The following is a 26,162-nucleotide window of genomic DNA, read 5'->3' as shown; positions in this document are numbered from 1 at the left end:
TATATATATATATATATATATATATATATATATATATATATATATATATATAGTCTCTTAAATATACTTTAAGAATTTGACAAAAGAAAACCACTATTGAAGTTCAACTGATTAGTGGTTACCACTGTTTCTTCACACCTCCAGCACTGGGTACACATATCTCACCTCTGGTCTGTGTGTACGGAGTTTCATGTTCTACCTATGAGAAAATATTTTGTAGCAATGAGACAGATTACAAATACAGATACAAATGGGCTAGCCTATTAAGATTAAAGTATGTATTAAATATTTTTGCATTTAGCGATATTAGTTAGTTGAAAATAACTGACAGTTTAAGTTACCCTTACCCTATAATAACTATTTAATAAAATAATAGTATTGACAGTAAATGTTTAAACCAAAGCATGCATTCAGTGCATACATGCAAAAGCTTTTAGGACCTAATTATTCTAATTCGTAGAATACAAAATCCTTTGTGAATACAGAATGTAAATTCATATGAAAGTGAAACAATACGCTCAGTTGGCTGTTTTGCATATGTAAGGTGCTCTGGGAAATTCCGTTCAACGTGGCTACAGTTGAATTATGGGAACCAACCAAAAATGACATAAAACCAAGAGTTTTGCCTTATTGTAATCTTAAGTACATCAGTTTAAATGATTTAATCAACTAAATAGCCATATTTATGAAAAGGAATTTTGTCAAAAGAGATAAAACATCAATTACGCCTTTAGCAGTATTATAATACAATAATATTATTATAATATAATATGATATATTATATTATATCAGGATTGTGTTCAGTAGTCGTGAATGTGTTTTTCTACCTCTGGTGATTAGACAGAGAATCACAGTAAGGATTCAATTCTTATTCCTATTTTTGATATTTTTGTCTTTAAAATGTGGAAGTTTTGTTGTGGAGTGTCTTTGAATGTCTTCTCTACTGGTTTAAAAGAACAGAAACATATATAATTTCAAGAAATCATGTATTTTACATTTAGTTATATGTGCAAATCTGATCATGCGGAGTGTTTTCCCAGGTTGTAACTTGTTTTCACAGAGAACACAGGTAAATTCAGCAGGAGCTGCAGTTCTTCAGGGCTGAACAGGCCAGGTCTTTGTAGGGGAACTGCGTCTGCCATCATCATACTTTCGATGTGTCACTTTGGCAGTTAAATGTGTGGTTAGGTCGGCTGACATCAGTGTCGCACTCAGCTTGTTTACCTGTCTGTCCTGTTCTTCTAATGTGTATGTGAAAAGGGGTAGTGCCTTTTGCTTTATATTATCTATCCGACCATGACTTTGCTGTGAGATGTATACAAAGCAGATGTTGTAAAGTCCGTTATGCTCATTTCCTGGGCGGAGAGCTCTCTGCTGTATTACTGAAGTAACAGGAACAAGAAAAAAAAAGGAAGAGAGAAGATATGAGAGCGAGAAGGATAGCAGTTAGTTAGAGAGTGAGGGGGACAGCTTCAACAAATCATTCTGTCACCAGCTAATCATTTGGTTTTCCAGAGAGAGGGGACTGAAACAAGATTGAGCGTCGAGCCTGAAGGAGGTTTAGGGTTGAGTGAGTGAGAGAGAAAGAGCAGAAGAGGAGGTGTGAAGAGCGTGTTCATCACGGCTTGAGGCATAAATGTGGCCAAGCAGGGAAGGTGGAGAAGAAAAAGAGGAAAAGAGGGAGTGGGATTGCAACCCGATACCAGGACTTACACACTGCCGGCAGTGAAAATGCTCGCCTCATTATAACTTCAACTACTGCTGTTGCTACTGACGCTTCGTTTTTATCCAACACTCATTGTTCTGGACTGTTTTTTTTTTTTTTTTTTACTTTCGTTTCCAATTTTAAAGTCTGTTTCTCCAAAGAGACACAGAGATTTGTTTGACTGTTACACCACTGAGCAAAGAATCTACAAGGTATTTCCCAAAAGGATTTATTTACATTTCTTCACTGCTCAAGTGTGTGTGTGTGTGTGTGTGTGTATGTGTGTGTGTGTGCGCATGTGTGTTTAAAACAACATGCATTGCTGTAGGAAAGAATGCACAAGTTTTATTTTGTAAAAGTCAATGACAACTTCTTCAGTAGGACCTGAATTTATATTTTCACGGTATCAGGGTAGTAACCACAGGTTCTGAAGCATGCTCTTAAGGTTGTGAAGTATATCTCTTTCTGTTGAGCCTTGCACGATGATCTTACTCTCGAGTTTCACATGCTTACAGTAACATTAAAGTGTTAGGATTACTAGCTCAGGACTGGCGACTCAGCATTTCTGTTTGTCTTCTCTTCTTCTTTTGCTTTTGCCATCTGATTTGTCTGCAGGCTGTATCAGAACCACTGGGGTAATCTATCTAGGAATCACAGGGTCATCAGATCAGATCGAGAGATTCACTGCAGGAGCAAAAAACGAGGGCTTTTTTGAGAGGCTTTGCTGACTACAACCTGTCAAAGTCTGCACGGAAAGAAGAAGAAAAAAAAAACAGTTTGTCTAAAAAGCACTAACAAGCGAACAGACTTGTCATTGTGTCCACACAGCAGCCTTTCTCCTGAGAGCAAGAAGTCTCCAGGACTGGGAGAGAAAGACGGTGATTTCAGGCAGCAGTATTGAACAAGTGCTTCTGTGTGCGAGCTTAGAGAACCTAGAGAAACACAGAAAGCTACCCAGCTCAGTTGACGTTTTGAGTAAATGCATATGTATTTAGTGCTTATTTGTGTTCAAGTGTGGCCCTGACATCATATGTGTTCAGACCCTGGGGAGCACTGCGTTGCGTCCACCCTCTGAGTAAGTGTGTGTGGGTGAGACAGTGCGAAAAAGCGTGGGACGGATTGGTTCATTTGGCAGAACCTGCAGTGTGGAACTCTCCACCTTCGGATGTGTACTGTCTGGACCAGAAGACAAACAGACTCTGTGTGTACTGGGATTCCCCTCCACTAATACATCCCAGCAATTATTGACTTCAATATTACAGGTGCTTTCCATGACCAGGTGCTTTGTTGTCGTCATCATTATTAACATCACGAAACATCCGAGCATCTCCTTGCCAATCAGCTGCTGACAGTTTCAACTCTGCCACACCAGTTGTCAGCCTTACCTGTTGCTTTCCAACTGAGCTGGGTACATTTCAGCACTAAATCACCATCACCATGAGGCAACTTTGTTTAGCACTAGCTGTTGTTTGCATGGCAACTGTAATCGGGGCCATGTCCACCTGCAAGACTTTGGACCTAGAGGTAGCGAAGAGGAAGCGAATCGAGGCCATTCGTGGCCAAATCCTAAGTAAGCTGCGTATGGCTAAGGAGCCTGAACCTGAAGAGGACACCAAAGAAGAGAGCATCCCAGAAAATATCATCTCGCTCTACAACAGCACAGTGGAGACCACCAGGGATCAGCAAAACGAACAGGCTCCCGCCTCATACCAGCAGGAAGAAGAGGAGTACTTTGGCAAAGAGATGCATAAATTTGAAATGACTAAGGGTGAGTACCTGAAATCTTGGGTTGAAGCAAATTGAAAAGAATTGATATGTAGCACTTATTTCTAACAATGCATACGGAACATCAACACATGTAGTTCTTAATAAGCACAATATGTGGAAGTTGTCATATGAAGAGTGCACTTGAAATAGTCATTGAAGTATGAAATGGAAAAAGAGCAGTATTTATCAGACATCTCAAGCTGCGTCTTCCACATCCTTCCCCACCATGATTTCTACGATTATAAGCAGTTGGCACCAGTTCTATAGTTCTAGTACATTTTCTATATGATTTGGTATAATTAAAAAAACAGAACTGTTACAGTACTTAGTGTACTCAATTAAAAGTAGACTACTTCTACTAACTACTTCATGAAGTCCAATTCCAGTCCTAAATGTAACAAGAGTATTTGTTATATTTTTTCTTAACAGCTCACTTTGTTTATTTAGTTATTTAGTAATTTTGGATCCCACACTTAAGTTGCACATACAGTACATCCTACTGTTAGGTGTATGGGTTTTTTTTGGATAAGAGGGGAAGAATTTGACTGGTAAAAATCTGTTTATGTAGGATAGGCTAATTGGTATTTCCAAAATGAACATGTGCCAGTGTGCCCTACGATGGATTGGCACCCCATCCAATGTATTCCTTGCCCTGTGCCCCAAGTGCCCTGGGATAGGCTCTAGACCTCTTGCAACCCTGAACAAGATAAACAGTATAGAAGTGTAAGTAAGTATAATTACTCATTCACTACAAAAGCAAACTAAGACTTTTTATTGTGCAGAAAACAGTTCAGTATAAGAGAAACTAAGACCCTTTGGCCTCTCAGGATCTCCTTCAATGGCCCGAGTAGTCAGGGCTTGGAGTCAGGTCAGGACTGCACATGGGGATGTGGCCATAACTCCCAGTGGAGTTCCTGTAATGTACAACTTCCTGTAATGTGCCCCCTGTAAGAAGTTAATTAGGGGAAAAAACAGTGTTTTTATTCAGTAATTCGGGGCAATTTATGGATAGTCAGAATGTCAAAACAGAAACAACCTTGCCTGTTCAGATTTAATTTAAATCACTAATACAACAAATACAACAACGGGTGATAAATACGTGTGTATAAGAAGCAGAAATATATGTGCATCTGTTAGGGAAAGATTTAAGCAGGGATTTCAACAGTAATGTCTTCTCTGGGCTAGATGGGATGTAAACTTCAGCGTTAACTCTCACATGAATGCTCCAGACCAGCAAACTGCGAAAACATCTGCTTTTATAGACGTCTGCCCACCTGCTGTGCAGGTTTTTGTGGTGTTCACCATGACTTCCCAAGTCACATACACACATATACAGTGCAATGAAAAGTATTTGCCCTATTTATGTCTTTTTTTTAAATATGTGACAGTTAAATGAGTGCATGTACAGTTCTCACAGACAGATGCAACTTTCCACAAGTCAACTGTAGTTGAATTGTAGTCACCTAAGTGACTACTGGAATTGTCATTCACTAACTTGGGGCCTTCTTTAAAACATTTGAACCATCCAAATGTTTTACCGTACTGTGTTTAAAGTCTTAATATAAATACATATTTAAAATGATCCTAACATAGAACCTTATGGGACACCATATGCCACTTTTTTAACTCAAAATAATCAAAATTTCTTGCAGTTTCATGTCGATGCATACAAATGTAACGGTCACAAGGGTTATAATATACTTAAAATATTTTTTTTACTTATTAGTCAAAACCCAAAACAACTGTTTGAACTTCAGTAACTACTGTATCCTGGTCAGAGTGCTAGCTTCCTTCATATTTAGGAAATTAAGTCAACTAATTTAATTAGGAAATACTGCAGGGTGCGTCCAAACAAAAAAAGTGGCATGATGGGATTGCCCATACTTAATGTTAGAGAAAAATAGAATGTCCAGGGGAGCAAATAAGAATTCCCTTAGCAGTGCTAGGGAAAAGGATTGAAAGAGCACATACACACAAACACACACACACACACACACACTTTTACTGCTATGAAATCCCCATGCCGTTGATGCTGACTGACCTTAGTGAGCGTCCTACACACGTGCAGTGGCAATAAGTCGCATAAATTCCAGTCTGCCCGTTTTCACTCAAGCCACATAACCACATATCAGATACATATCCATCTTAGGACCATATACAAAAGTAACTTAGATTTGTGCTATCAAACAGCCCTAAAAAAAATCAGATTTTTGTCACATTAAAGATCTGGAATTGCAGCATTGGAATTGAGTAATTTCAGGCTGGTAATGTGAACGTAGCCCAACATTACGTGTGGGAAAAGGGATGCCACATATAAAATGAAATAGTAGGGACTTAGATGGAACATGGAGAGACACCAGGCTTTTGCAAAAAAATTTTTTTGAAAAGGACAAAATAATCACTTTTTTTTAATCACTTTGAGACATATAAATTGAAAATCCAAGGTGGTCTCCTGTGTTTGTGGCACATGTTTATTAAATGTTTGATGTGTTGAGCATTTTGAGATGTTTTTCTGCTCACCATGTTTGTAAGAAGTGCTTTTTGCACTACTGTAGACATTATTTCAGCTGAAAACAGTTACTAGAAATTTGCTGCTGTTGTGCTTTTGTCCTGAGCCCATTAAAGGACACAGGACACAAAGGAAAAAATAGCTTTTGGTGGAAAGAGTTTATCCAGTTTATCAAGTACTGTTTTTATTTAGTCCATTATGAAGAAAAATACAAAATAATCAAAACTAAAAGCAGGCTCTTGTATAGTTTAGAAATTCTTCCTTCTGATTTATGATTTTATACAAGAATTTTGCCTCATCTGCTATTGGCTAGAAATTAGAGCACAAAAGCAACACTTAAATCATGATTTAAGTGATTTAAGTGGAAAAGACCCAGAAGCATATATTAGTCACCCAGGGTTTAGCGAGAACTCATAAAATTTTATATATATATATATATATATATATATATATATATATATATATATATATATATATAGTCTCTTTAGGGCTCTGTGGTTTTTTTATTTGTGTTGGACAGTACTTGCTTTGTCACTATTCAGTGGTGTTTAGGGATTACAGCGCGGTTCTTGTCTATCTTGTTAATGTATGTTTATAAGAGACCTATTATGAAAGATATCAGGTTACGTCTATATAGGGCATGAATATCCAAATTATTAGGCCTAAGTGCAATTTAGGGGTCTTTCCAGGACACTTGTATTTTGAATAAAAGCTTTAATCCGATTTAAGATATCTAGTATGCTGGTTACATGACCACGTCTGTAATGTGGTAATACCCGAATCTGATAAAGATCAGATGATTGGTGTACATGAAAACAAACAGAGAACCATGTCTTCTTGTTTGAATCTCATGGGAAATTCAATTCTGCTGTTAGTTGTTTGACTCTTAATATACCATAATGATACAAATACAGTACAATAATATATACACAAAAAGCACATGCTCTATGTAGTAGCCACATGTTAAAAAAGCTTAATCGGATCCATCAGGTCACAGATAATGTGTAGCAAATGAGGAGGCCTGGAACCTCTTTTTTCTTTTTCTTTTTCTACAATACCCTCAGATATGTAAGACTTAGATATGTAAGACTAGAACATCAGACCATAGGTTTGTTTATTTGTTTTGTTTTCTATGCATAACTCTAAGAGTATCAATGGCATGCTGTATTGTTTGTTTTATTCTTCCCATGTGTCAGATTGCTAATCAGGATATGTTCAAACAGGCTCAACAGGCTTTTAGCACTAGCCAGCCTCTAAAAAACATCAAACATTAGCTTACTTTGGGCATCTGCTTGTTTAATAGCTTTGGCAGCCTGCATTTTTTTCTGGGCACTGCAGGATGGTCTTCTAACTCATGAACCTGCTGTTAACAATTTAGGTCCATCTGTTGATGGGTAAATAGTTGGTTTTTGAACCTCGCCACCCGCCTTCTTTTTATCACCGCTCCTCAATTCCACTTTAACCACTTCAAAAGAAGGTGACAATTAGCATGAAGCCCTTGATCACAGATGTACAATGGCGAACAAAGGCATGGGAGACAGGGGGCTTAGCTCAGGCCTGAACAGTCGACACAGAGGAAAACTTTAAAACAGTTGTTTTGAGAAGATGGGGTGGACATGCAAGATTCCCTCTGCCCTCTTTTTTGTGTCTTATCTTTTTCCCTTCTCCCCTAAGAGAAAGGACTTCCTGTAATTTGATCACCAGCCACATTGGGATCTCTCTCTCTCTCTCTCTCTCTCTGATTGTGGCGAAGCTGTTTGCCAGGAAGGAAGGCTGGTGGTGCATGCTGTGTGAGTCAGAATTAAACAGTCCCAGGGGGAGCAATGAATTTCCTGCTGACAAGCACTATCTAGGCCAAAACTATCATCTAGCCATTGTAGTTGCTCTTTCTCTGTAGGTGTATATGAGCAAATGTGTTAGGGTGGACCTGTGGACAAGTGTACGTGTGTACGCGTTTGTGTGTGCGTGCGTGCGTGTGTGTGTCTTTTCCCATGTATTAAGAATTGTGCCATTTTTTTTTTTGAGTGATGTGAAAATTTCACATCTTGAGCTTTACTGAAGGAAAGACATGTGAACCTCCATACATAGCTATTACCAAATAAGTGCTCTCTCTCTCTCTCTCCCTCTCTCTAACTACCCTGCACAGAAATTTATTGATGCACACACATGAGAATATCTGCCTGCCAACGCTAAGTTTAGCAGAATTGTTTTAGCTAGTAGGATTCCAGCGCTTCCCTAGTATTCACCAGAGGAATAAACTTGCTCCCTTAATAACTACTTTCACTCCCAAATGCATTTTCATCGTTCCCTCATTTAATGCAAAACTCCCTCCTGCAGAGCTGATTTATTGCCTGCTGTCCTTAAGTGGTATGTTTTAAAACGTAAGACAATTCATTTTGGTCCTTTTTGCTGCAAAGCAAATTCTACTTCAGCCTTTTCATCTGCACTTTACTTTCAAACTGTCTTGCAATCGGCAACCTTTATTACGTTCACTAAGAGCAGCTTACAAATTACTTCCACTTTTTCACAGAGGCTGAGGTGGCACTTGATCCAGGCTAGTGCTGTTTAAAACGGACCTATTATTCAAAATTGAGATGAGTCTTCAGTGTGAGTCTACTCACACCATAAAATTTGAAGAAAAACAACCTTCCCTGCTTTTTTTCCTTTTTCCATTTTCCAGGGCTTACAAAAAACTAATCAAATTTTCACCCTACTATGACCTCATATAAGAAGAGCCCCTCCCCTGGCTTGTTGCTCAGCTCTGCTATCCTCTGGTGGGTCGTATCTCAGCAGTAGCTCATTTACATAAACATTGAAATGGCACATTTGGAGGAGGAGTGAAATAAATGTTGAGTTGAGGGATAAGGTACGTAAGGGATGAAATGCATCATCTACAGTGTATTTCAGCTGTGATAATAACAGAGATGCTTTGGGTGAGCTCTGAGAGCTGTATTAACATGTTGAAGAAAGAGAAAAATAGGCGGACTTTAATAGACTTTAAAAGAGGCCTGGTGCTGCATATGAAAGGTTTTTTAAAGAAATACGCACAAAAAAAATGTTTGTTGCCATGTTGACCCGACTTGCTTCCTCTAACACCAAACATGGAAAACAATAAAGATATAACCATTCATTTTTAATTACATTGTGATCATTTATTCCATTCTCCATGTGAATCTAGAGGACATTTGTGTAAGCACAAAACTGTAACTGATAGACTGTAATAGAAATTAATTAGTCCTTCCTCTTAGTGCTGGGCAATATGAATAATTGAACATTTTACAATATTTTTTCCCCTCATAGTTCACTGTAAAGGTTTCTAATGGGTTTTCAGTATTAAAGCTGGGATTTTTTTCTTTTTCTTTTATGTCTCAGACATGCTGTACATGAATATATACTATGGAAAGTATTAGCAATATATATTTAGTATCCTCAAATCCTTACATACCATTCTCACTCACTTATTCTCTTTACTGCTTATCCTATACAGGGCAGGGTCCCAAACCCACCCAAACACATAGAGAACACGCACATAGACCCGAGGAGGGAATCACAAGGTCACAGTGCTAACCACTATGCCACCATGGTGCCCTTTATATACCATTCAGTGTATTTTCCTACCATTAGCGGTGCTATTACACTTGGCATCATGAAAATATCTCCCTTCAAACATGAAACCATATGTCATCTTTTTTTACTTGCTTAGCCCTGCTAGTCCATTTATTCAAGCCTGCCCTGCCCAGTTTTAGTCCACTGGCCAAGACATGTTTAGTGTCCAAGGCTGATTCTTTGGTTTTGCACTGCAGGTATAAAAAAAAAAAGCTCAATTCAAAAATTCTTATTTATAAATATCAACAAACCCTCACTATGTAGCCGATTATTTATAATATAATATCTCTGGGGAGAATGTTAGCACTACGTGACACTAATGATTATACCGTTGCCAATACAGACAACAAAAAATTGTTTCAAAAGAAAGCAAACGTGTATTTCTTAGTTGGGACTAGTCCACACTTGATTTTCCTTGAACTATTCCTTTAAGTGGTTATAGTACATTTGCTTTAGCCTGCACACATGCCAGTGGTGTTAGTATTAAATGCCTTTCTGTGTAAAAATAGAAGCCATATTTTGGTATGTTGAAGGGGAGAATGCCACATATGCCTGGAATACCATTCCTGAAATGGCATAAAAATGTACTGTCGAATAGTGTTGGAATAAAAGATATATATGTGCTTCTATCCACTGCCATAAACAACTTTTAACTAGTTTTATAAGTATTAGGTTTGAACAAGTTGTTGGCAGTAAAGTGAACGGAATCCCAGTGCTCATGACGAGGGAAAATAAAATACTCGACCCTCAATATCAAGCAACGATCGAGTAAGAGAAACTATTCAAAGCATGGCTGTTCAGATGTCCTTCATTTCTCCTCTCGGATTTTTCTTCCATGTCATGTCATTACCGCTTCAAGATTTTGCTGAGTACAGCAAGGGTGTGAGCACCACCAAGGAGCAACTGAGTCCACAGGAAAGCGAGCAAGTCGGATGGATGAATGGATGGATAGGAGCAGTGTGCTTTGGAGGCTGGTATTTAAGCTTGCTGGAACGCGGCTGCGCCCGTCAGTAATGATAGACCTGCCATTGTGCCTGTTAGGACAGCTGTCCTGAGCTTACCTGAACGTGTGCCTACACACACACACACACACAACGCACACACACATAGACATATACAAACTCCCTCCACCTTCCCATCAACAAAGGATCTCTGTGTTCTCTGAATTTTCCACCCTTGCAAATACATACAGCTTTTCCAATTTAAAAAAAAAAAGAAAGGAAAAAAATGATAAATAGTATGGAGCAGTGTTTCCCAGCCCAGTCCTCAGGGCACTTCATACCACATCTACATTTTTGCTTGTTTTTTTTTTTACCCAACACTGAACACACCTGAACCAGGTATTTAGTGGGAGTGAAGGAAAAGAAAAGAAGAAAATATGTGGCCTGCAGGAGCCTAAGGACTCAGTGTGGAAACACGAGTAGGAATATTAATTGCAGACAAAGATTCAAATTATATAAGCGCGTCTTTCAAGTCAAACTGGGACTTGTGCTGAAATTTCTCATGAATGTAGCCGACTGACATTTACAGACTTCATTTACAGCTCAGTACGGTAATGAAACTCTTAGCTGAAATAAAACATTTCAATGGTGCAAAAACATTTTAAAGGTGCATTTTAAAAACGTATGTACTTGGGCAGTCATTCCCATTAACAGTCAGCAAGTGGAACACCTGATCCTTGAAGATCGAAATAACTTGTCACCAACTTGTGGTCTGTCTGTGGGAACTGTGCACATAGTCATTAACCAACACCTGACCTTTCTCCAAGTGATTTCCATATGTTTGGGCCATTTATGTAGGCAGTCCGATCATAACTCAATGAGTGTACAGAGAAAACTTTCTGCCTTAATGGTATCCAAACACTAGTAAACACTAGGATAAGTGCATTAATGTAGCAGGGGATTGTATGGAGAACTAAAGGTCACTTTTGCTCTCATGTTCTGTTATTCTGCACAATCAAAAGTCCCAGTTTGACTTGAATAGCCATGGTATATACTTTATTTATGCATTATAATGATAATTATGGATTCAGTGGGGATTTTGTTAGCTGGCAGCCATCAGTGAGTCATGCTAAAGTGTAGACACTAAATAAATTCACCAATTACAGAGGATTCCAGTAGGGAGAATTGTGCGTGTTGGGGCAATCTTTATGCATGAGGGAGGGACTCTTGTGTAATTACTGCATTTTGAAGGATGAGGGAGTTGTATGTATGTAAGTGGCTGGCCAGCTAATGAAATAAATCACTGTGTGCTGAGTGTGTGCAGTAATTACTCACACCCACACTGCTACTCATGACAATCTGGCATATAGTTTTGTTATTTTGTTGAAAGGAAATCCCCACTATGAATTTGTTCAGAGTTAAGACATTAGGCAGGCTGCGCAGTGATGCGATAACTCCAAATTTAGAAAAACATACTTAAGGGACTTTCAGAAAAACCTTTTTAAAAGGCTGTATTCATAAATGATTATAATTAAGCAATATCGCATGAGAGGGAGTGCTGTTGTGCTGGAATATCAGCATGGATGTGATGCGATTGTAGGCACGATGCCGCAGCCCCTGTACTGAAAAAGGAATGATGTATCACCCATGGTGATATCTAGTCCAACAGCATGACCTCGAGTGTGATATTGTTTTCATAAAACAGTTCAACAAACAACATTTTTTACATTATTTTACACATACTGTATCTCTCCACAAATGGCAAAACTAAGTAACTGTGACTGTTAATGACTAACAGTTGGTGTCAGTTTAAATTCTTACTGTGCTGGTGTGTACAATCCATTGTCACACACACCAAGTAGTGCCCTTGATCAAGGATTGGAAAGTGATTTAAAATTCAGCCTTGTGTTATAAGCTAGTTTTCTTGCTGAAAGTCTTTCTGACTCAACTGACCCACTTTCACCCATGCTATGACCGACAATCCAATTAACGGTTATTAGAACACCTGGGATGCAGAGTGATACATATAGTTAAACATCCCAGTGGTGTTACCGTCCATTATCACCATCCGTCATCAAAAATACTTTTGCTTAATAACTATTACAGATTTTTGCTTATTAGAACATTGTTAGAAATGCTACGCCGCACATCCCAGTATATGGCACTGTAATGCCTGTAATGCACAGTGATAAAAAATTATTTATAACACAGGAAGATGATGGCAGAATGAAACTGAAATTCTAAAGTAATGTGTAAATCTTGCCACAAAAGGAAACATGTAAGGCCGGATGCTAAAGAAAAATCGTTGAGTCATATTCATAATGTTGTTTTCGAAGAAGAAAAGTGGCTTCATTACTGGATGGCTTCATTGTGGCTTTATTTATTCAGTCTTAAATGTAATATATACGTCCATTCTGAAATCGTGATTCGTTACTTTTGAACCCTGATTAGGGTGTTTTGAGGAATGCTGGACATTTTAAGGATGTTTGTTAAAAAGCGGGTGGCAAAAGGAGCACTTAAATGCAATGTCACTTAAATTGATTAAAATAGTTGAGAGCAGCACTGCTCTTTCATTTGCTTTTTTTTTTCAGTATTTTTTTCACTAGCTTATCTAGCAGCTACTCATGCATTTGTATTTGTTTGTGTTTGGTAGTGTAACCATTATTAGATGCAGTGAAACATTTGAACAGGAAACATTTTTTTTTTTTTAAAGCTGAATGTCGATGAATGGCAATCCTATGGTGGCTCGGACCCCACTGTTCGTTTTTGTGAACATTCAGCAAGTGAACACCTGATCTTTGAAAATGAAGATAACTTCACCAACTTGTAAAAGAGACACATGTGTCTATAGGAACTGTACACACACTGAGTTATTGCCACATCCTAACCTCACTCCAAACCATTTTCACATGTTTGGGCCATTTAAGGAGTTCCTGGGAGGCCAGCGTTTTGCACGTGGACAGTCTAATCATAATTTTGGCGTTTTAAGAAAACTTCGACCTTGATCCAAGCACTAGTGAAACGCTTGGATAAGTGCATTAGTGTAGCAGAAGATTATATAGAGAAATAACGGTGTTCTGCACAATTAAAAGTCCCAGTTTGATATTAACTGGCAGCAATAAGTCACTCTGAAGTGTAGATGCTAAATAAATTCTTACACAAAGACCAGATATTGCAATTGAATAATGTACAAATTGATTAAGCAACCAAAACTTCCTTGCACTGGTACATTTATGAGAGTTGCTATTTCATGTCTGGTTTTGTAACAATTCAGCTTCAGTTATTTTTTCCCTGACTGAACATCCTACTGCTGGTTCTGTTTGTTTTGTTGTTCTATCTGAATTATTTTTTAATAAGTCTAATTTTATCTATAACTACTAACCAGTAACAATTATTTTATTTCCAAATGTTTTAAACAAAAGACTTACTTGAAAATAATTTCTTTGATTGTTTATTCCCTCCTGGTTTTTTTCCTAATTTTCATGCATTGCCAGTTGCCACCCGTCTTAGGGAAGAAACACACTCACTTTTAACTATGGGCACTCTTGACGGCTGCCGCGCGTATCCTGTTTATGTTTGGTGCATAGCTTGAACACGTTCTGAGCAATTAAGGCAGCACACCCACACGACCCACATAAACAGAGGAACAGGTGTGCGACCAGGTCCGCAATTACCTCCACCTCTGTGTGGTGTCTTTACCGCTGTGTAGTGGCAAATATGCATATCAGAAGAGTTGGTGGGAGATAAATATTATCTAAATTTCGACATGCTTCTTGAGTGTCGCCATGTTTGTTTACATAACGCAAAACTACCTGAATGAATGCTCAGAGAATTGAACTAACCATCCACTTTCTCTTGAGGAGGCTCACAGACTCCTATGATTGTTTTTTGTCACAGTGATTGACATGGGAGTGCAAGAATCCCACTGGGCATCTCTTAAAAAACTCCTGCGAGTCTTCTGTCCATGAATAGCTGTGAAATCATCAGGATCCGGGCTTGTGACTGAGGTCTCATTAGGCAAATATTTTTCTGTTGCACAACTTAGGCGCTAAAAGAAATTTCTTTTTTTTTTTTTATAAAAAAAGGAAACAGATTATGCAATTCTGTAAATACCCCTTTTCCCACAAGTAATTAATATTTTAATACTTTCATATTTCAATATTTTAATTTTCTAAGTCAATTCCCATCACCTTCTCTATCAGAAGTGGTGACAGGTTGTGTTTTGTTTTGTTTTGTTTTTTAAAAAAATGCTGCACTGACAAATCCAAATTAGTGCTGAAAAAGTACAACGGGTGCAAAAATGATGCGTGAGAAAATCATGTGTATGCTTTTGTCCATCTTCCTGAAAGGAGCTCTTTCAATATTGCAACATCCTAATTGCACAACTGATCTTAAATGATGACAAAGATGATGTGACTTTAGCAAGTAGCATGACTATTTTGGTATTGCAGCTTGTCGAAAAATAAGACCTATGTGGAAAACCTACTGGAACAAGTATATGGAGTCAAGTTTTTTGGGGTGGGGGGGGGGACGTGGTGGTGATTAAACTTTTGGGCGGATATTTTCAGAGAAAGACAAGCTGGAACATATATATGTGTTTTGAGTTTGCTGAAGTTAAGGAGTTGGTTCCTTTGGTGCCTTTTAACATTTTGCACTCTTCTGAGTCAGAAGATACAATACATTATGTTTCCATCATATTTTGTCTTGTCATGTTTTTTTTATTATATCTCATATTTTATGTTCATATCACTATTCAAACTTAACCTGAACTTGCTGATTCCTTCCTTATTTCCTGCCTAAAAGTAAATTATAATGCTTTACTAGTAATATTTGCGCAGCAATTTGCCACGACTGCAATGTTGTACATAACGGTATCGCAAATTGCACACTCCACTCAGCATGATGCTTGTGTGGACAATAAAGTGCATGGGAGCCTACTATCAGAGATCGCGCTACAGGTGCCTGAGTGCCCTGTGAAGCAGGATGTCCGCTCCCTCCACCCCACACAGTAGCTTTTTGTGGTTGCTGAGAAGTGAGTCAGACACAAGTTCCTAATTATTTACAGCAGAGTGTAAGTCCATACTTGCTGACTTAGGAGCTTTGACTGATGCTCTGTGATATCATTGTTATTGGTGGGTGATCTCAAAAAACTGATCTTAAGTATCCGACTTAACATAAAATATGTAATGCTAGATAGTCATTCATGTCGTGTTTAATGCCAGATGTCACTTGTTACTGTAATGGTTGTGTATTTCACAAGGTCAACTCAATATCAATATTTTCTTGACTATGTGGCATAGAACTGTTAAACCTATGTCACATATGAAATGCTATTTATCACATATATTTTGGCACAAATTATAATTAAGCAATATGACATGAGAGTGAGTGCTTTTGAGATAGTTATCAGCACAGCACATTAGCAAGATATCACAGCCATGCAGATATCCAGCACAACAGCACAACCTCAAATGTGATACTGCTTTTATATAACAGTTCCATAAACACTATTTATTATCGACAGATTATGGTTTGTTTCTTGATTTAACCAGTTATCTTGCCGCCGACACATACCTATTTTCGACTGACAATCGATTAGTGTAATTAAGAGGGTGAAAGTAGTTTAAAATTCTTACTGGTACTATATAGCCAAAATGTGAGATGAATAAACCATCCAAACAATTCCTTTTCAGAATATCAGCTACATAAATTTATGTCTTCTCGGGTTAAAAAACTAGTTAGAAAGGTAGCATGCTAGAGTGTGCGTTCACTCGTTCAACAAACCAAGACACATTGTTGTATGATATTAAATAATACTTAATAAAGAACCTATGAATAATGTTATTGAAATTATAATCAAAAATTGCAGTACCTAATCATTTACAGAAACTTCTGTTTTTATAGGGGAGAGTAATGGAACAGGTAAAAAGCAGTTGTACTTTAACATCAGTGAAATCAAGCAGAGTATCCCGGACTACAGGCTGCTGTCACAGGCCATGCTCAGGCTACGTGTGAAAGAGACTTCAATCCAAAATGGGTCCCCACAGAGACTGGAGATCTATAAGGGTGTGGGCAATGCAGCAAAATACCTGGACTTCCATGAAATCACTAATGATTTAAATAATAAATGGATATCCTTCAACGTGACAGCTACAATCAAAGAGTGGCTCCAGTTACCCGGTAAGTGATTTAGCGCCACAAGAATTATATCATGCATGCTGAATGAAACTTACTATAAGAATCTGATTGATTCAGTTTCTTTAAAGTAAACATGCAGACAACCAACAACATGCCCGGTCCAAATAGCTTACCTTCTGTCATTGTGACATATTTATTATTAGCGTAAGTACCGGTCAGTGATGGCAAAAGAGTTTTTAGAAATAGTTAAGCTATAAAGCTTAAGCTAAAAAAAAAAGATGATCAGCTTTAATGTGATATTATTATTTCAGAATGAAGTCCATGTACATATCTGCCCGTCTTTCTGTACTTGTTAATACGAAGAAACAAATTTTTGTAAGGTTCAGTTTTCAACACCTTGTTTACGCTGTTGTACTTCCTGTTCGGTAATCTGAGATTGAATCACAGATGAGAAATTGAAAAAGTAGATCGGATAAAGATTAAGTTTTGGTTTAAAATGACTCCAGTCCATTAAAACTTATACCACTTTAGTGCTGTTAGTTCAGCGGTAAGAACTAGTAAGTAATCTCTGTAAAAATATCCTGTTTAGCTTTTATAATTAACAACTATTGGTCTAGGTGTTTGTTTACATTAAGCAAGTAGCTAAATTAGTAGCTTATTTAAATTTAGATTATTAAATCGGCCACATAACTGTTGATTGTTGACATTGCTTTTATTCAACATTTTGATTTCAATTATTGTGCAAGGTAAAATTTAGACAGATATCTACAGTATGTATTACAAAAGTTTTAATAAATTCTGTCCAACCAGTTTTGCACGATGCGAGAACTTACACTGGTCCTTCAATGTATAAAACATAAAAATATCATTGAAAGAGTAAGTTCAGACCAATGTACAGACAAAACCTTTCTTTTATTTATATAGATATATGTGGCTAAATTGACAGGGATCAGGTGATGGTACATCTGTAGGCTTCTTTACAGGGGAATTATTCTAAACCTCAAATACACACTACATTTAGGAAAAGAGAAAAAAATTACTCTTTAATAACTATTTTATTTAAAAACCTGTGCAATAAAGTCCATTAGACCATAATACCTTTTCTTTTGACAGAAAATGAACAAGCATTTGAGCTGAGGCTGTATTGTGCATGTGGGATGCCTTCGACTGAATTCAAATTTACCGTATCAGGTTTGATCATTTATTTTGAAAGCCAAATCTTTGCACTGCTTTTATATCATACTGTTATGTCATTCTCATGGAAAATCGAACCTAAAAAAAGGCAAATCTAAAAAATGAATGAATAAATAAATGCAGTATGTTGGATCTTTTAACAAAGCCCAACAGGAACGCATTTTACCATCATTTATGTTTTTTTGTTACATGAAATGAAAAGACAGCATAAACTTGGAAAAATATTTGACTGTCATTCAGGTATAATGTCATAACTAATGATAAATAGGTATGTGCTACTAAACTTTCCAGCTTACCCACTATAGAAAGCCTTCCTACACACCTGGAATTTTTTAAGGATGAACCTTTTTTTCTAATTCTAAACGAACTTTTCTAGAATTTTGTGTGCTGTACTTGAAACCATGAGAATAATTACAATAAAACATTGTTACTGTACAGTCAAACATACAGTCACTTTAGGATCCAAAGAAACCTGCATTAAGGAAACATAGGAAAGTCTTCATATTTCCAAGAGTGTGGCTTTTTTAAAAATATATTTCATATGCTTAGAATTAGAAAGACATTACGCAAAGCATTATATAACTGTATGTGTGTTTTCTTAGGTATAAATGATCGAAGAGGAGACACAGGTCCTCTAGCCAGTTTTATGCCCAAGCCATACATTTTGGCCATGTCTGTTCCTTCTGATGGCCATAGCCACTCATCACGCAAAAAACGATCTCCTGCTGCAGAACCAACATGTGATGAGTAAGTCACTTTATGTCTCATTATTACCAGTCTGCTTTTTTAATTTCCTTGTTCATATATTGTAGTACTAACAGTTGCAGAAAAAAACTGTAAAATGACAATAACACATTCATTGCATTATTTGACATTACAATTTTTTTCTCTATGTTTTTCTGCTAGAAAAACAGAGACCTGCTGCATGCGGAAACTCTACATTGATTTCCGGAAGGATCTTGGGTGGAAATGGATCCATAAGCCTAAAGGATACTTTGCCAACTACTGCATGGGCTCATGTGCCTACATCTGGAATGCTGAGAACAAATACTCACAGGTAAAACGTTATTTTCTGTCCAGGGTCCACATCTATATTTGATCTCATGTGAATGAAAGCATTGATTTTATAAACCGGCTATACAGAAACATCCACAACAGCAACAAAATTAAAATATGTACACATGCACATTGTTTATAAATTTAGTTCATACATAAGTTTAATATATGTACAGATATTTTTTTTTTTAATGACACTTACAGTACATACAGTCCCTGATTTTTGGCACAGCAAATAACTAAATAACTGCATACTGTTGCCTGATGAGCAAGCATTTCCCAGAACAACATTCCAGCATTTTCCTTCTTCCTGCCTTGGTCATTTCCTGATGTAGTTTCCTGTTGAACATTACATTGAGGTCATCCTAGAAAAAAATCCTTGTTCTAATGTTTACTGTTTAAAAGTCGAAAAAAAATACTGTTTGTTGGTGTGCTGTTTTAAAACCATCTGAGCAACTCAGAGATGGATTACAATTTAAGAGGTTTTCAGAACTATCAAGCCAAAAATGTACTAAAGTTAAATAATGTTAACTACTTTTAAAATTATTAAAAATTGTCTAAAAATGAAACAAACCATAAAATTTTTATAAAAAAAAAAAAATAAATTTATGGGAAACCCAACTCTTATTTATGTAAAACTATTGATGATACTTGATTCAAAAATCAATTATGCCAGGTTCCCTGGGGGGAAATGGTCTATAAATAGCTATATAAATAGCTGAACCTAGGTTTTTAGGTACTATAATCAAAGCTAGTCTAACCTAGCATTAGCAAAGAAAAAATGATTTGAACTTAGTTAAATGCTACAGCCAGTTGATGTTAGCAAGTGGGTAAACTTATATCAGCAGGTTGTTCAAACTACACCAGTCTTCCAAAACATTATAAAAATCGGCAGGTGAACTGAAAAACATTGATCACCAGTTATACACCAGAAACTGGTGATAGGATCATGGGCACCCAAGGCTCACCTATTCCTGAGGGGAACAAAGGCCAGCCTGTCCGATCCGATCCCACAGAAAAGTAAATGCAGGCAATGATAGAAATGCACCAGAACACGCATTGCACCACAACCTACTGAGCACAGGGCTTAGCAGATAAGGATCCTTAGATTCCCAACCTAGCTTCCAACCTCCCCAGATCTCAAACTGATCAAGCACATATGGGATAAACTATTCCATCTGGTTTTATTTGTACGGCTGATTGGTGTAGATGAGTTCATGCCTTATCAGTAACATGAAGATCTAATTAGAATTGGCAAGTTAGTCTCTAAAAGTTATGTACTTTAAAATCAAATTAATACTAACGTTTTGTAGCAAAGTATATTTACTTAATGATTCCCTATAAACATTTTTAATTAACAGCTACATTCTTATGGGGAAAAAAAGGCAAAATTTATATGTTCTTATAAAACCAAAATGTGGAACAGGGTTTGGAATTGTATCCTCACCACCATCTCTAGGAAAAAGCTTATAAATAACCTCACCGTCCTTAATCCTGGATTGAGGTGAGAAGAGAAAAGAGCGTTAGAGCACTGCATTTGTCTTAAGACACTCTTAAGACAAGACATTCTCGGCATATTCAGTAAATGAGTAATGTTATCCTGTAAATCTGTAGGTCCTGGGATTCATTCTAAAGCTTTTAAAAGCATGACATGTACAGTACAGTGTATGGGTGTAGTGAGGGGTTAAAAGAAGACTGATGGATTGCTTAAACAACATGCAATGTTTAAACCTGGTTTGTGTTGATATGCTTTGCATGTCTACAGACTGAAGTAAAATTTTTGTGGGGTTTCTTTCTTTTTGTTTACTTTTTGTTTATTGACTCTTTTTCTCCATTTTATTTGATCTCCATATCGCATTCATGACCTCTAATCATCTACCAGGGTCATGTCCTGGTTCCTTAAATATGCTTACTATACACTGGTTTAGACATATGACTTTTTGTCTAATTTTTTTTTCTTTGGTTGGACAAATTGTTTAGATTGTCTTCTAAAGGCATTTTGGGGTTAAACATAAAAAAAACATAATAGATTAAATAATTTACTTAGTTCACTTCATGTATTTAACATACTGATAAGGTATGGAATATGGAATGAATCTACACTCTGGATACTAAAATTAATATTTTGTAAAAAATATTTTACCTTTTCTGTAAAAACTTAACGCCAGTCACAGAGTTCACCCAAAGTTTGTCAATTATTGCTCCAACCAAAATACCCCCCACTGCATTTTTCATATCTCAAACTTCCATTATCTCACCCCTCATCCATATGTGCCTTTTCACCCCTCATCCATATGAGAGCCTATGTACTTAAATCGCCGACTGCTGAGCTGGGGGAGGGGATCATCGTATGAGATCACAGTAGGGGAAAATCTAACGGGCTGATCAGGAAAAGGATGGAAATAGGACAAGAAGCAGTGTTTTTTTTTCATCCATTTCTATTTGTACACACACTGGAGAACAATTTGACTATCTAAACATGACTAATAATAGTTTCCAGTTGAAGACATTTGGTAACAGTGAATAATTTGTTGTGGATGCCAAAACGAGCCTTATGAGAAGGCTTTGAGGCTATTACAATCAGAAATGGAGGTTTGGAAACAGGACTAGAATTGCAAAGGGCACTGTGAATGTCGATGTAAACAAAAATTCATATGAAGGAAAACAAAAACAACCATGAATTCCTCCTGGCACCACACACTGCAAGAGGCAATAACAATAATAACAAATAAAATGCATGCTAAAAGGTTAGGCAGTTATGGTTATAATTAGACAAACCATGTTAAAAGAATAGGAAATTATTATAAAACGATTCAATGTTAACACATTCTTGTTGCAGCTTTATTACTTCCTTCCTGATCCTTCACCTTCTGCTGATCTCTTAGTGTGTGATATAAATACACAGTTTTGCCAGGACTCTACACTTTTTCAGGCTCTAAACTGCCCTCTGTGGGGTTTTGTTTTGTCGCTTCACAGATTTTAGCCCTTTACAAGCATCATAACCCCGGTGCGTCGGCTCAGCCATGCTGTGTACCTCAAGTCCTGGAACCTCTTCCAATCATGTATTATGTGGGCAGACAATACAAGGTAAATATCTAACATACTAATTCAACTACTTCTGTCGATTCTGTAAAAGGAAATTATGATTATTATGAAACAACGTGTTTTTGTTTTGTTCAGGTGGAACAGCTGTCCAACATGATCGTGAAAAACTGCAAGTGCAGTTAAAGGTTTTGAAGTTCCTTCAGCTCAAGTTCTCTTCCACACACACACACACACACACACACACACACACACACAGAAAGAGAGAGTGCAAGAGCACTGTGTCCAAAGAGAAATGAAAAGACACCAGAAAGGAGGGCCTTTTGAACTTCTGAATCCTAGTCACCAAAAACAACTTAGTAGACTTCTCTGTACCATAGCAAAAGAAATGCTTTATTTCATCTTACTATTCATTTCAATATTATATTATAATTATTATTAATTTATTGTTGCTAAGGTCAAGTTGCTTTGTATCATGTCACGTAAACTACATGGCAGATAGTAGTACAGTGCTGATTTCTATATCCATATGGTGCTGTTCAAAAAGACAAGGACAAGAAACGTCGGAGAACAGTCCGTCCAGAGTGTGAGGAAAATAAATAAATGAATGTGCTTACCAGCAAATACCAAGATGTTTGCACTAAATTGTGGACTCGGAATTCCTAAGGGACAGCAATGATGGACCACAAGGATTGTTGAACTTAATTTTCAAAAAACTACTTCTCATTGTATGGAGGCCAGTTGATGAGCTTTTGTGTGGCCCAGAGGAACCTCCAGTCATTATTTTGGACAGCTATGTGTGAAATCTCCTTACCAACAAAAGGGGCTTTTACTTCCTTGACTGAAGTGTTCATTGTGCTGTTATTATTATTATTATTATTATTATTATTATTATTTCAGGAAAGCACCCATCCTGTGATTGATTTTTATAATGTATATTTTTACTCAAAGTAAAGTCCAAAATTTTATTTAGCTAGTGTGCACTTAAATGTATCTAGCCTCCATATCAGGATACATATGGAGGCTAGAGGGTGCACAACTAGTAGTTTTTTTGTACTAGTCGACCAATGATTCAGATGGTATTTGATTAGTTTTTTTTTGTTAGTTAAAGCAACAGGACATCACTATTTCTTTTGTGTCTGTGTGTGTCTGTTTGTGTCTGTGTGTGTGTGTATGTGTGTGCTTCAATCTGAATTTCAGTTGAAACCAATACACCATATTACACTTCCAATCTCAAATCTTTTAACGCTACATGACTAACAAATTAATACAATTCAATTACTTGTACATACTTGGTATGTGCGAGTTATAAGTCTGTGTATCGTGTCATACACTAAAATGGTGGCTCGCCTTAATCCTGGAAAAGAGAGCAAAAAAAGGAAGCAACATTAAAGTTTAGTAATTTATGGAGGTAATTTATATTAATGTCTACAGAAGTGTCCGAGAGGTATTTCCAAAAAAACATCCAAAACGTAGCATCCAAAAACCCCAACTGTGAATCTGTCTCAGTTGCTAGCATGCATCGCTGACTGACTCTAAATCTTGCAATCTGTGGCTCTGAAAACACTCTTTCACCTAACAATGGTCAGAATGGAATTCTAGAAATGGAAATACATTGCATAAAAAAACTCTTAATAATTTAATCCAAAAATCTTCTACTTCATGGAACATGTTACGGTAAAAAAATAATAATAATAATACAACTTGATAAAAAGAGTGAAAAAAAAACAGTGTCACATAATGTCACATTTATTCACAGCAGCAATAATTTCATTAGTCTATACAACCCCTAGCGATGCCCTTCAACTATTTTCCCCAAACCAGCCATTTTGTTTTGCACAAGCAGAGCAGGGCCTGTGCATGGTCCTTCACCTGTGTTTAATGTGCATGTCTCTGTTCTTTGTCCAGTGGAGAGAGTGAGTTTTGAGTGCGTCTCTTTTCTCTGAATATGGCCTTGATGCGTTGATGTGTATAGCAAACATAGCAGGAGTATTTATAGTGGCAGTCTGCTTTCTTTCTCGTTCCCAAATGAAAAGAGCCGCTTGTGGGGTTGCTTTAAGAGCACAGTCCGGTGTGTGACACATCCTACATCAATACACATACTTCCTACAAAAACCAACATTCTGGGACGGAAAGATTTTTTGACCTCATATAGAGGTGAAATATAATATTTGTGTAGGATGTTTTAGAGTGTTTTTTTTAAATATTATTATTATTGTTGTTGTTTCATTGTAGAGTCGTTTTTCATTGTATTGTAATGTATGAAAGGTGTTTTTCTTGTGTAATTCTTGTGTTAGATCATTTGATTTCAGTTTTTAGAAGCTTGTGGTCATAATTCATATTCTTCACAGTGATTATATATCATCTACTGGTTTATATTTGCACCAACTTTGTTCCATTATCTTCACACACCGCTGAAATAAACCAAAGATTTACTGGAGGGATGCAAGCAAAACAGACTAAAGACTAAAGACTGTGGTTTCCTTTTTTCTTTATAATAAGTAACATGACATTAAAAACAAAAAAGGTCAATCATGTTTGACAGCCGTTAACGTAGAAGATAAAGCTATGGAAAAATACAGTGGCAAGTGAGTGTGGGCGTGCACATGCTTGCGTGCATGTGTGTGTGCGTGTGTGTGTGTGTGTGTGTGTGTGTGTGTGTGCGTGTGTGCAAAGCCCACTGGTAAACAGTGCACACCTGTTTGTCCCGGAGTCTCTTTTCCCTGCCAGGCACAGTTGGGCTTCACATATGAGTGACGAAAGCACGAAGTTCCCGAAAGACAGACCCCTCCTCCTGCTCTTTTCATTTCTCCTCTGTCTTTGACTCATCACATGATCATCATGCATCTATCAACGGCTGACAGGTTCTTGTGTAATAATTTCATTTACAGACATCCATGATCCACTTAACCCTCCGGGTTTTTCCTTCATTCTCTCTGACTTAGGCATAATCCTAAATGGGATTTTAAACAAAATAAATAATAAATTACTGACTGACACAATACAAATCCTTTTTGAAATCAGTAATTACATGTAACTTGAATCAGATCTTTCCATGCGTAAAAGTGATTCAGCAGTACACTATGTGACATAGGAATGCTTAGCAGTAGGCATAATAATTATTGAATTTAGAGGCTAGTTTTTCCACATCCCCACGTCTTCAAACACATTTCACATTGTTTGCTATCTGACCTGGCAGTTGGCCTGACTACATATATATGAATGCAGCCTTAAAAAGATTTCCAAGCAAAGCTGACTCAAGAGCCTGGGAGAGAGTGCGAGTGGGAGAGTGTGAGGCTGATGTCGGTGCATCAAGAGCCACCATGCATAGTTGTCTTCAGGAAATGGGCTACCACTCTTGTGTTTCTAGTATCAAGCCACTTCTGAACCAGAGACAACAGTGTGTCATAAAGAATAAAAATGGTGGTTCAAAGTTCTTAGAATTGCTTCTAAGAATTGCATTCAAAGTTAATGTAGGACTAAAAGTATTTCTAGCTCAGAGTAGGACATAAAGGTTAATTATGAAGATTCCTACACTTACTTTCAGTAAGGACTAGTACTGCTGCTAGGAAAGCATGTGACGACACGGTTTACAACACAGAGAGCTGCAGACTTCACATCATAGTGGGTGTTGTAGTTTTGACATCATAGGTTTTTGTAGTTTTAAACAGTAAAAAAAGTGAAATAGTGAAATTAGCACCAATTGTGTGAAAGCTTTATGCACATACTGTAGACAAAACTTATAGATGCTTGACGCAGCTGCATAGCGTTATCCTAATCAGACTGCTTCAATCAAAACTGTTTCAAGACCCAGTAATAGAGCTGTGTAAGATTGTCATAAGCTGATCAAAATGATCATGAAACCCAAACTGGAGAGAGGATGAGAATGGTTTGCTTGCAGAGGAGGTCGTAAAATATAAATAAATAATTAAAGCAAAATTCTGCTTTACTCTTACCTTTAGAGATAAAAAGTGAGTAGAGAGCAATTTGTGAAATTATACAAACCACCTGTTAATTAGCTGCACGTACCCCCAAAGAGTAGGGGGGTGTGGGGGGGGGGGTTACAAGCTTATTTACTAAATGGCTTAAATTCGCTCCGAAGTGGTGAAAAATACTGTTAAGACAATTGAAAATCTCTCCTACCTCCACCAAACTAGAGCTTCGGAGCTGTCCTATTGTAACTGGTTAGGAATTGTGAGAAAAT

At 37.2% G+C, this 26,162-nt stretch overlaps 1 protein-coding gene across 1 annotated transcript; it reads left to right on the top strand.

Annotated features, from left to right (window-relative positions):
- Positions 1-1,376: 1,376 nt before the first annotated feature.
- tgfb1a (transforming growth factor, beta 1a) lies at positions 1,377-24,413 on the top strand. The gene is made up of 8 exons (XM_053486364.1): positions 1,377-1,917; positions 2,321-3,473; positions 16,433-16,708; positions 17,780-17,857; positions 18,463-18,607; positions 18,767-18,917; positions 21,893-22,003; positions 22,097-24,413. The coding sequence occupies exons 2-8, from the start codon at positions 3,143-3,145 to the stop codon at positions 22,142-22,144; spliced, it is 1,140 nt and encodes a 379-aa protein (XP_053342339.1). The 5' UTR covers positions 1,377-1,917; positions 2,321-3,142; the 3' UTR covers positions 22,145-24,413.
- Positions 24,414-26,162: the final 1,749 nt, after the last annotated feature.

This window comes from Clarias gariepinus, chromosome 25 (assembly GCF_024256425.1).
Source record: "Clarias gariepinus isolate MV-2021 ecotype Netherlands chromosome 25, CGAR_prim_01v2, whole genome shotgun sequence".
Classification (NCBI taxonomy): domain Eukaryota; kingdom Metazoa; phylum Chordata; class Actinopteri; order Siluriformes; family Clariidae; genus Clarias; species Clarias gariepinus.
This window is presented reverse-complemented; position numbering and strand designations above follow the sequence as displayed.

Coding starts and splice junctions, on each gene's coding strand:
- tgfb1a (XM_053486364.1), top strand. CDS start 3,143: ATGAGGCAACTTTGTTTAGCACTAGCTGTTGTTTGCATGGCAACTGTA. Junction 16,709..17,779: donor AGAGTGGCTCCAGTTACCCG/GTAAGTGATTTA, acceptor TTCTTTTGACAG/AAAATGAACAAGCATTTGAG. Junction 18,918..21,892: donor CTGAGAACAAATACTCACAG/GTAAAACGTTAT, acceptor GTCGCTTCACAG/ATTTTAGCCCTTTACAAGCA.